This window comes from Alosa pseudoharengus, unplaced genomic scaffold (genome assembly GCF_046254945.1).
Source record: "Alosa pseudoharengus isolate Yale_2024_CS ecotype anadromous, Long Island Sound unplaced genomic scaffold, YU_APseudo_1.1 YU_APseudo_1.1_scf_3, whole genome shotgun sequence".
NCBI classification, from domain to species: Eukaryota; Metazoa; Chordata; class Actinopteri; order Clupeiformes; family Clupeidae; genus Alosa; species Alosa pseudoharengus.
In genome coordinates this window covers 40274930-40287584 of record NW_027468718.1, presented here as the reverse complement: position 1 = coordinate 40287584, position 12655 = coordinate 40274930, and the positions used below count along the sequence as shown (strand labels likewise).

The 12655-nt window shown below is 44.4% G+C and overlaps 1 protein-coding gene across 3 annotated transcripts in view; it reads left to right on the top strand.

Annotated features, from left to right (window-relative positions):
* The window catches only part of LOC143100776 (hyccin 2-like), a 68445-nt gene that overhangs the window by 20959 nt on the left and 34831 nt on the right, over positions 1–12655 (top strand). For 2 of the 3 annotated variants that reach the window (XM_076264249.1, XM_076264247.1), the window contains exons 2-3: positions 9394–9480; positions 12292–12348. In XM_076264249.1, the coding sequence (XP_076120364.1) occupies positions 9418–9480; positions 12292–12348 (120 nt within the window). In that variant the 5' untranslated portion in view covers positions 9394–9417. The remainder of the gene's footprint in view (positions 1–9393; positions 9481–12291; positions 12349–12655) is intronic. The other variant, XM_076264248.1, reaches the window with a different exon arrangement.

The window sequence follows — 12655 nt, the reverse complement described above, 5'->3', positions numbered from 1 at the left end:
CTTTACCCCTGTGACCAAAATCTGAGCTGTGTTTTATATGCATGTTGGCTTCACCTCAGATTGTTTTTTTTCCCATGGAACATGACCGGCTAAAGAAACTCAAGCTCGGCCCTGTCAAAGGCCCTACACCCATTACTCCAAAGTATTCTGCTCAGTAATTATGCTCCAACAGTCTGACCCCTTCTGGGCACGCTCAGACAGCACCCATCAATCACTCGGGCCACTCCTGGCCTATCAGAGGAGACAGATCACTGTAGCTAAAAGAAAGGGAAGGGCTGATTGCTGCCAGGGAGCATGATAAGAGCCCACAGCAGATGAGCTCCCATCCACTCATCCATAGCCACAGGTGGTGCTGACCCTCCATTCCAGCCAAGCCCAGAGAGAAACGCCAGGGGGTGTAAGCTCATGATGGGGGATGGTGCGTGCGCATGTGTGTTGCAATTACTCTGTAGAATTCACCGAAAGTATCCCTACGTTACTGATATTGGTCCTCAGTCCTCATCATGCTCAGAGAGGTTGAGCCTTTTTTCTTCCTGTTGCTATTCCTGTGTGTGCTAATAACATTGGTCGGATTTCCCCATATATATGCAAAGCCTGAAGACATTTTCATATTCCATGTTCAGCTGCTGTGTACTTCATGTACAGTAAATGGGCTGGAAATGAGGCTTGGTCTTATTAGGCTAGAGCGCACTCTGGTGAACTAATTGGACTGAATCACCAAGGGGCCCACGGTCTGCGGTCCCTCCCCAGTGTTCCGTTTATAGGACCGCTGATGTGGCGATGTAAGCACAGTCCTGAACTCATGTTCAAGGAACATCCTCACTCTCTGACAGGGTGCTTATTCTGTTCTGCTTATGTTGTATGTCAATAAACAACTTTTAATGTTGTTATAATAGATAATACTGCCAGGGCTCCTAGTATAGCACATTCATTACATGCACAAGGCATTGAGCACAGACCAAACTTTAGCTCAAGCTATGGAACAGTATGACGGTCTATATCTAGAGCTATGGAACAGTATGACGGTCTATATACATCTAGAGCTATGGAACAGTATGACGGTCTATATACATCTAGAGCTACACAACAGTATGACGGTCTATATCAGGGGTCACCAAATGGCGGACCGCGGTCCGAGTCCGGACCATGACATGATCCTATCCGGACCCGGACCATAATAGCCTAATTTAGATTTTCTCGTATACAAAGCTGCGCTAAATGTTTCGTTGCTTAGGATAACAACATTTACTTCAGGAGCTTCAGGAACCAATATGTCTCTTGCTGCTACTCAGCCAGTGAAATCTGTGAATTCTGATTAAGTCGAGTCAGTGAGTAAAGTAGCCTACTATGGGGAAGAGACTCTGACTCACTGATAGCCTGAAACAAGCGAGGAGAGGAGACAGGACGAGAAACAATCAGATGGATATCTAAGTTAACGATAAGTAAGTTATTTTCAAATCATCGATTTGCACAAAGAGGAGAAAGCTAGACAGCGAGAACAGAGCTTTATATAACGATACGGGGGCAATACCACGCAAAACTGTCACGTCCGTAACGCCAACTAAATTTGGATGTGACAGTTTTGCGCGGAATTGCCCTGGACCTCTTCTACATATTCTGAGACAGGCAATTTTTAAAAGCGCCAATTTGAAGCACCTCTACTAGACAAAGCATTTGCTATATTTTGAGCAAGCATAGGGTAGGCTAGGCCCATTCAACAGTGAACTGAGACCACAGAATATTTTACGATTTAAGAAGGCAATATGATTGATCCACCACAATCGTTAAGCCTATGCATTCACTGCCCAACGTGATGTTCTGGGTTTCCAGGATTTCGGGTCAAAATAAAAAAAACTAAAAAAATAAAATTAAACTTGCTGATTAATGGGTTCAAGGAACCAGCTGTGGAATATCCATCCTTGTCTCAGCTCAAATTTTATTTTAAGTTCACGTTAAGATCTTAAAAATAGCCAAGGCTACTCAGTTTTTCTCCCCAATTACTCTTATCTTGCCTTATTTCTCCTCATTTCGAATGTTGCCTTTTAGGCTACTTATTTTATTTCACATTAAACATTAGGCCTAGGCCTACAACTAGGCTCCATCCATCCATCCTAATATATTATATATATACACACACACACACAAATACATACATAGCCTAAACACGCACGTTAATCATTATGATGCTCTGGACCTTTGCTTGCAGAAATTTTCCGTAACTGGACCTTGCTGAAGATTAATTGAATATCCCTGGTCTATATACATCTAGAGCTAAGGAACAGTATGACGGTCTATATACATCTAGAGCTAAGGAACAGTATGACAGTATACATCTAGAGCTATGGAACTGTATGACGGTCTATATACATCTAGAGCTAAGGAACAGTATGACGGTCTATATACATCTAGAGCTAAGGAACAGTATGATGGTATACATCTAGAGTAGGGCTGGGATAAACGATTATTTTTTAAACGATTAATCTAGCGATTATTTTTTCGATGCATCGATTAATCTAACGATTCATTTTTTCAGTCCGATTCGATTTCGATTCGATTATCGATTATCTCCCCATTAATTCACTAATAGCAACTTATACATGTTTATTTACATATCTGAATGAAAAAACATGAATTCTTTAACATTGCAATATATGTTTATTGCTCTTAAGATTCCAAAATAAAAGACTGAAGTGCAAGTAACTACAAGTGCAAAGTAATGCATTCTTAGTCAGAGGTAGCATTCAATAAAGTTCAGTAGGCTAGTGTATGTCTAATTGAGTGTCTGTCATTTTAAGACGTTTGTGTGGGAATCCTTGCAATTAACATTAACACAGTTAAAAGGCTGCTGATGTGTGTATGCGATTCATAACGTAGTTAGTTCAAATAACAGTTCGTACTTCTCCTTTGGACAAGCACTTTTGAGTCTTGGAAAACACTTTTCCATTTCCATCGGGATTTTGCAAACAGAGTCAATAAAATCAGCCCTGCACGAGTAATACAAGCAGCTGCAAGTAAGCATGCTAAACTTGACATCCAAACAGTATTCTAACGTTAGCTTTGAGATAGGGCTACTGCTTGATTGCATACTGTAACTTAACTTCGTTTAGTCTCCTCAATGTACTATGTTGTGATAAGACCTTAGTAGAGCTTTAACTTTAATTAATGCAGCGGTTTTGAACAAATTTGCGCAGCATGGTCACGATGCTAAGCGGATTTAATAGCAATTTAGCCCACTGTGTTCTATGCAGTGCTTCTATGTGGCAACAACAATCCTTCAACAATCGTGAATATTTTGTTAAATGCACATGCAGAGGAGGAGCAGCGGGCTCGTTACGAGAGAGAGCGGGCGGGGCGAGGAAAGGCTGTGTGAGTAAAAAGTGCAGCTCAATGAAATTATGTTATCTTATCTTTAATTTAAATAGCAGGCCTACAACATAGAACATCAATGTGTGGTGGCCAGTTTTGATTTCGTGGTGCCCAGCCACAGATTAGTCAACGTATGGAAAACACTGAAGGTGTAAAATTAAAAATATTTAGCAGCACATGTTATGCTTGACTAATCGACGCTCATATTTTGCGTCGACGTATTTTTTGCGTCGACGTCATCGATGACGTCGACGCGTTGTCCCAGCCCTAATCTAGAGCTATGGAACAGTATGACGGTCTATATACATCTAGAGCTATGGAACAGTATGGCAGTCTCCTCTGGGGCATTGATGGGAATATTAAGATCTAACCAGGAGCCCAGAGTGTACGTCACTGCTTAATGTTGTATACTCAACATAGGTCCACATACACCCCATTCACATGAGCCCAAATAAGCTAACTAGGCTATATCTTATCGTCAAACAGAAACATGTAAACATGGAAAAAAAGGATAACCTAATAACTTCATTCAAATCTTTTTAGCCCTATATTATGCATCTCACTATAGTATCCCAGACAATTTCCTGTGATCGTGTAGCTCAGGTTAATAATGCCCAGCTGAAATGTTCCCATAGATTCCGGCTGAGAGAGGGGCAACAGAGACATCTGGTGACTAAACACGAATCATGAATCATCACATAACCTTTGGCCTCTGCTCTGGGTTTTTGGAAGCGATGAAATTGGGAGAGAGAAGTGTTTGCACAACTGCAGAACTGAAAAAGGAAGAGGAACCGGTCAGGTTGACATTGTGAAGGGACATATGGCAGTGTTCATTAAAGGGTGGGGACAAAGACTGAAACTGCGCTGTGTGTGTGTGTGTGCGTGTGTGTGCGTGTGCGTGTGCGTGTGCGTGCGTATGTGTGGACTGTTGAGTTCTGGCCGCCTGCTAGGTGTGGCGATGGTGATGCTGATCAGGATGGGGGGGAGGGGTAGGGGGGCACTGACACCTTCTGCTCCAGCTCACACACACACACAAGGGCATGCATTGACGAAGCACACACATGCTTGAAACACACACACACGCATACATGGACTGCCACTATTCTGCTCTGCCCATTGCCTCATTACTCATCGACTCCTTGAAACCACCTTGAATGTAGCACACTTTATCACTTTATATATTTTTAAACCTGGGAAGTTTGTCATTTAATCTAAAATTGTATTTAGGAAGTATTCACTTAATTATACAGGCCGTGTGTGTGTGTGTGTGTGAACTAGCTTGTTCTTCTCAGATTTAGCTTGCTTTCAGTACACTTGCTGTGAATACTCTGAAGGTAAATATAGTATTTTCTGCCGACAGACATAAAAGACTCTACTGTTCAGGCTTTGACATCCCCATGACTTCCTCTCTCCCACTCCATTTAGACGGCGTGGAGTTGCCCTTAGAAAAGCACTACACCCATCACATGGCACTGATTCACCACTAGAATAGGCCTCTCTGTAAGTCTATAAATACTCTGCTTCTGTGTCTGTTTCTCTCCATCACACACACACACACTCACGGCTCTATCGCCCCCCCCCATCGCCTCAGTTCACCCCAGAGTGATTCAGTGTCTGCGAGTGTGTGTCCATTCACTCTGCACTCTTAAAGTTGATGGGTCAGTCGCAGTGGGACTTGGGTCAAGATTGACGTAGGAACTATTGACGGCACAACTCATTTGGGATGTTCGTGAGAGTGGACATACTCAAACACGCAAATATTGTCACACACAACATGCCCACTCATTCACACCTTTACACACTTAGACTGCCACTCAAACTTTATACTTGTATTCATAAACATGTGCACAAACACACACACACACCTAGTCACAACCTTACAAACACACACCTAGTCACAAGGTTGGCCAGCTGTTCAGGCTGATGGAGTGCTCTGAAGCGTAGTGTGTGCGAGAGAGAGACACAGAGGGAGAGACATAGAGAGAGACATGTTCTGCTTTGGCAATGCAAAAATATTTGTCATGCTAATAAAGCTCACTTGAATTGAATTGAATTGAATTGAATTGAATTGAGAGAGAGGGAGAGGGAGAGAGAGCTAGTGAGAGTGAGACCGTGAGGGAGGGAGAAGTGCAGTAAACAGGACATGGTGCTCGCCGTTCCTCCATCGTTGCGCCACCGCTGAAGAATGGCTCTCGGAAAAGTGTGCTTATTGTTCCTCAGGTTCCCCCCTCATTAGCCAGCCAGCGCACCCGCCCGCCCAACGCCGCCACAAATAGTCAACAATGGAGCCCAGAATAGACGCTCGCACTACAGGCTGACGCTCGCTCACTATGGGTAATGTTTATTGGGTGCCACTGTTTGTTTGTGTGTGTGTGTGTGTCTGTCTTGGTTTTAATATGAATGAGGTTGCAGAGTCTGATTCTAATTTGGTTCCGTGTTTGGCCCATTATAGTCTGTCTTTAGACACCGCCTCATTGCTCCCATGTCATTCTTCACCCAAATGAGGAACGTGTGGCTGCCCAAAATAATGACCATTTGGGGTTAGCGACCTCATAGTGTCATCGCTCACAGGCCGAAGACGAACCTTTCCCGCCTCACGGCAGAATAAATTGGTGGTTGCAGCGCTGTTGAAATTAATCTGACCGTGCCGGCTGATCTTTGGATGACTCCGCTCGCCCCGCGTGAGATGCTGTTTGTTGTTTAACTTTCATCTCATTTCAGTCATGATCCAGTGAGCAGTGAGCGAGTGGTTAAAATAAACTGCCATGTGACCATTTGGTCATACTTTTTTAAGTTATGTAATCTTTATGTGTCGGCCTTTTACTCTTTCTGTTGTGCTCAACATGTTCTTGGCCAGATCTCTGTTCCATTGCTCATGGAAACTGCTCTCTGGACTCTTGTTGTGCATCTGAGATTTGAGCATGGTATAGCCAGAGTAGCCAATAGCCATACTACTCAGAGCACTGACATGATGAGTCTTGAACAGTAACATATCAAGATACTTTATTATTATTTAAAAGATGCATAAACTTGTATGTCACTGATTTTGATACTAAAGGCCCAAGTTATTTTAATTTGCTTTTTTTGATTGATCTGTTTATTATTATTATTATTATTATTATTATTATTATTATTATTATTAGAATAAGTGGAATAATCCTTAAATAAATATTAAAGATAGATTTATTATGTGTTATAAAAGGGCAATGCCACGTAAAACTGTCACATCCATAACGCCAACACAATGCCATGGTATTTAGTTGCCGTTATGGACGTGACAGTTTTGCGTGGAATTGCCAAAAACAATTAAACAACTCTTTGGAATTAAAAAGAGAAAACGATAGGAACCGGAATCAATTGGAACCAATATCAATATGCAGAATCGGAACTGGAATTGATTAAACTGGAATGATACGAAAGAAAAGATATCCGCACACTGTCTAAAGCTCCCAGTTTAATGGTGGGTGATACACAACGTTTCGACCACTCAGGTCTTCGTCAGGTGTAACCCACCATTAAACTGGGAGCTTTAGACACAGTGTGCGGAGATCTTTTCTTTCGTTTTACTCAGTATCTCTAGTATTCAGTACATGTAGAATCAGTATAGATGTGCGTACACCTCTACACTAAACTGGAATGATACCCAGCCCCTGATGGATAATGAGGGTTCTCTAATGGAGGACACCACCAAGTCATATGCGAGGTGTTTCATGCGGTCATCCATGCATTTTTAAATGTGAATCCCAGCACACTCCGCTCAGCCACCCCACCTGCTGGACAGAAGGCCAGTCCTTCCATTAAGACATCTGGGTCATCAGGATACATCAGTGCCCCTATCTTGACTTGTACAGTCCTCTCTCTCTCTCTCTATTTCTCTCTCACTCTTTCTCTCACTCTTTCTCTCTCTCTCACTCTTTCTCTCTCTGTCTCTCTCTCTCTCTCTATCTCTTTCTGTCTCTCTCTCCCTCTCACTTTCTCTCTGTCTCTATCCCTCTCTCTCACACTCTTTCTCTCTGTCGCTTTCTCTCCCTCTCTTTCTCTCTCTGTCTCTCTCCCTCCCTCTCTCTTTCTCCCTCCCTCTCTCTGTCTCTCTCTCTCTCACTCACTCTCGCACTGAGGCCTTCTCAGTGCAGTCCTTCTGAGGCGCTGTGGAGAGCATCTGTGCAGAGAGGCCGACCGGCTGTTGGCTGATGATTCTGTTCCTCGGAGCGCTTCTCTATTTCTAGAGCCTGTGGTTTCCCCCCTCACCATTCCCTAACGGACCGGATGCCATGCAGCTCTTATCTCAGGCCCCACTCCAACCCAACCTCCTTTTATGGCCATTTGTTCATTTGCTTGTTTATTTTTCAAAATATTCGCTGCACATGGTATAGCAGGTCCTTATTGGCTATAGTGCAGGTACCGTAGATGGAACAAATTATGTAACAGTGAGGATGTACGAAATGACTACACAATGTAGCAATGACATTGGGGGGAGGAGGGGGAAGAAGGCAATTAGTTTCATGCACTGCTGTTGGTCTTTAAAGGATAATCAGTCTTTAAGCAAATCAAATCTTGCAGTTAACCCAGTGCAGCTTTAATGGGATTTGCCCTATAATCTGCGTTCATCCCCTGCTGGTCCTACTCCCTGGCTACCGTTGCCGGGCAGGAGAGCCTCAGCAGGCATGGAGACCTTGGCTCAGCCTCTGTCGGCACGGCAGCGGATGCTGTTCTACACGGTTAAACTTCCTCTCTATGAAGAGTTATTATGGGGGTGGGGGGGGGGGGTAAGATGTGACCCACCCCTTCTCCACCCCCTCCACAGTTAATGCTTCTCTCTGCCTCTCTGACACCATAAAAGCTATTTAAGGGCTGTTTTATGGAGGAGCGGAGGCCATTGGCCCCATCCCCGCTCACATGCGGCTAATAAGAAGCATGACTCTGCAAGAATGCTTCTTCCCGCAGTGACAAAAGATTTTTATTTTCTTATTTGTCAACTGCGTTTTTTTTTTTTTTCATTATTTTCTTGTCTTTGACCGTAGGCTGTTACTCACCGTTGCCCCTGAGATGCTTGAGATTTATTTTCCTACTGGCCGCACACATCAGCTTGGGCACTTTTGAAGCTTCGCTGTGTTTCATGGCATTACTAAGCAAGACAAGTAGAGGGAAAATGGAAAAGAAAAGAGGAAGATCGAGCGAGCCTGCTAATCCTGATGACTCACACTGAGTGACTGAAGTGGCTTGTCGAAACGAGCTTCTCGAGCATCTCTATTCTAAGACGGGATCTAAAAAAAGACACCTTGTGTGATGCTATCTGGGGCTGATGTGATGCTGATCGCACCCAAGTGTGTTTGTGTGTATGTGTGTGTGGATGTGTGTCTGTGAGAGAGAGACAAAAGTGTACAGTAGTTAAGTGGTGGATGCGGTTTTGAGACTGCTTGAAGCTGACACAGTAGTTTGCTCGTTGGTTGAGTAGGCTAGCTCTGTCTACTCAGCATTTGATGGTATCAGGCCACAGAGATAATGGGCCTGGCAGAGATGTGAGAAGTGTTATACATTGGTGCGGCGTATGGATTTAAGTCTATATCAGATGCTCCTTCATCGTCCGCCAGCCTCAAACTACACACACACACACACACACACACACACACAGTCTAAAGATTAGGCTGGATATATCCCCTCCCACCAGGGCTCTGTTGTGTGTGTGTGTAAGGGGGTGATTCTGACATCAGTGTGGGAGCAGGGGAGCTCTTTTGTGTTTCCTACTGCTCTTGTGAGCGTTGATGCACTGGAGGTGCAGAGTCAGGTCCTTTGTGTTCCGTTTAGAAGTCCTTTAGGTCTGTAGGAGTTTAATATGGACTCCTCCAGAACATACAGTAGTAGTCTGATAAGCTCTTCTCTGTTAAGCTGCTCTCTCTATCTCTATCTCTATCTCTCTCTCTCTCTCTCTCTCTCTCTCTCGCTCTCTCTCTCTCGCTCTCTCTCTCTCTCTCTCTCCTCCTCTACTCCCTCGCTCCACTCATCTCCCTGTCCCGTCCTTCTGTGCAGGTGTCTGTCAGAGCTCGATGTGTGATGTGTGACTGCATGGCGGCCCGGCTGTTACCTCAGAGGAGAACTGAATTCTGGGAGATTGAGGTGAGGTGTGTGTCAGGTGTGTGTGTGTGTGTGTGTGTGTGTGTGTGTGAGGTGTGCACACTCAGCACAACAGTCACACCCGACCGGCCACCAACCACTCTGTTGCACTCTTCAGGCGTACCCTTAAAATTAAACATCCCCACCATCGATTTACTCTGCAAGGGCATTATAAACATAACCACAGAATTCAATTTAGTGGTCACTCAAAGCGTTATTTAACATTTTGAGCCTCCCGTCTTTAAAAGAGTGTGTCCTCAGTTCTGCACCTGAATAACCCTTGCATCCAAAGATGTGCTATTAGCCAGTGAAACACATCAAGCCAACTTCAGTTGTAGTATTTAACAAATAATCATTGTCCCCAAAGACATACCATCAGCAACCTTAGCGCATCATTCGGCCTTCATTTGAAGTGTTTAGCATGAGTCATGCGTTTGAATGAGAGAGGCATTCAGTGAAGCACTGCAGTGTGTGTGTGTATGTGTGTGAGAGAGAGAGCTGGTGCTCTAGACAGGATTATGAGTGGGGAAGGCCCAGCCAAGCTATGATTGAGCCGCAGGCAGCAGTAGTCTGCCAGAGAGGCCAGTGATTGATTGAGAGGTGGATGAGGGAGGAAGGCCAGTCGAAGTGAGGGCACCTGGCACAGTGCAGGTTTGTTACCTCCTCCCTGCTGAAGAAGCACACACACACACACACACTTTTATCTCATGCACACACTCTCTCGTTTTTCATTTCTACACATGAGTACAGACAGACACAGGCATTCACTCATGGGTGCACACACACACACACACACACACACACACACACACACACACACACTCTCACACACGCACACCGTCAGATAAAGACCCCCGCCACACACACTTGCACATAGCTCACAAACAAACCCTGCCATCCAAAATAGGTGTAAGGTGAGCGACTGTTGAAGGGCAGACAGCGGGTGCTGTGCGCGGTGCTCACTTCTTCACTCACTCCTTCACTCACTCCTCTCTCATTGGTCTGGTTCTATAGTGCTTTTGTGCTCGCGTTTCCATGGCAGAACTGCTGTGTGTGGGGGGGGTGAGCGCTACTAGTGCAGAGAATGTTTCATTCACTCCTGCCTGAAAGTTGCTCAGTCTGCAAGATTAATTCATCAGAGCGTCACAGACGTGCGTGCCAGGGCTCCACAGATTTTATTCCCAATGCAGTTGGTGTGTATTTGTGTGTGTTTATTTTTGCATTTTCTCGTGTGTGTTTGTGGGTGTGGGCGTGTACTTCTGCGTGTTGCTGATAGCTCGATTCACAGTGACTGCAGTGCTCGTTATGTAACTGCGTCCAGTCTCCTTCGCACACTCAACCAGCCGTCTCCTTCTTTCCTCCTTTTTTTGTGTTTTTTTTTTTATACGTTTATTTCCTCCCCTCCTGGTTTGGCTGCGCTGGGCCGAGAGGCTTTTAGCCCAGCTCTGCCGTGTCAGCGTTGCTGCCTTTCATATCTGTCAGTCTGGAGCCGGCAGACCTACAGTGACTGATGCTCACGGATGGAGGGATGAAGAGAGGGAGGGAGGGTGGAGAGTGGACACAGAGAGGATGAGATGTGTTTTTTTTTTTTTTTTTCTCTTTTTTTTTGTTTTGGAGAGGTGCGTGTGATTGGAGTGGTGTGTGATCACGGGGTCACGGGGTGATGATGTCACTGGCGCTGATGTCCTTCTTAACAACACCTAAAGGTCATTGAGATGTGATGGGGGTTTGATGATGACTTATTCACAGAGGATGTGCGGTTAATCTCTCTCTCTCTCTCTCTCTCTCTCAAATTCAAATTTGAATTCAAATGGTGCTTTATTGGCATGACAAATATGACACTTGTATTGCCAAAGCAATTGTTACATAAAAGTACAGTATCAGGGTTCTAAGTGTCTCAACACAGGCAACTAACTTACAGACATCAGGGCACATATATAAAGTTAGTGGACTGCGTAGAAACTTGAGGGGACTGTGTTGAGTTAGTGGCTGTGGCTGTGGCTGTGAGAGAGGGGTGCGTGTGTGCATACATGCGTGTGTACGTGCGTGCGTGCGTGTGTGTCACATGTACATGCATACAGAAATCACTCTCTCAGCTGGTGACAGGCAAGGACATATTGGGCAGCAGTAATACAGCTGTCTGTGTCTTCTCCCAATAGGTATAGTATTTTATTCGGGTTTGGTAGGTCATAGAAATCAGGGATTTTTTCTTTCATTTTTGGAAAGTATTTATTGTGAAATTGATTCGAATTTTGGGCATTCAGTTAAAAAGTGTAATTCAGTTTCAACAACATCATCTCTGCACTGCTGGCATAGACGCTCGTCTTTTGGAAGCCATGTCTTTTTGTGTCTTCCTGTTTCTATGGCTAAACGGTGTTCACTGAGTCTGTAATTCGTTATTGTGCATCTCAAATTTGTCTCTTTTATTTTTGTTAGGTAATGTGCAAATATTTCCTGTTTAGGGTCAAATAGCATTGCATTTTGCTTTGGGATTGTGTTTTAGATTGCCGATATTTGTCATAAATTTATTTTAGGTTTTGGGGGGTTTGGTTAATCCAAACATTTTGTGTGGATGTGGCCTGGTATTTGGCCTTTAAAGTGTTGGATGTCTCTAGAGGAGGGTGACTGAAGACCAGGTTGGTAGGGGAGTTATCTTTGCTCAACTATTGGTGTTTCAGGGCTTTATAATGGAATAAGTTTGGGTCACTCAGACTTACATGTTTGATGAACTTGTTTGCCCTTTTCTGAATTTTTATACATTTTTTATATCTCTCTCTCTCTCTCTCTCTCTCTCTCTCTCTCTCTCTCTCTTAGAGGAAGATGATGAACACAGAGAGGCGGGTGGTGGAGGAATGGCTCTCAGAATTCAAGGTGAGTCTGCTGGGGAAATCCCTCCCCCTGTACATGTCATGTCTGATCCTCGTCTAGTCTCCACTTTGCTCAGCCTTCATCAGAGTCTCTTACACACTCTCTCTTCCTCTCTCTTGCTTTCTCTTTCTCTCTTGCTCTCGCTCTCCCTTCCTCCCTCCCTTTCACTCACACACACACACTCACACACTCTCACACTCTCATTTCTCAGTTTCTTACACACAGCAGACAGACACACAACCCCTCACTCATGGTCACACACACACACACACACACACACACACACACACACACACACACACACACACAC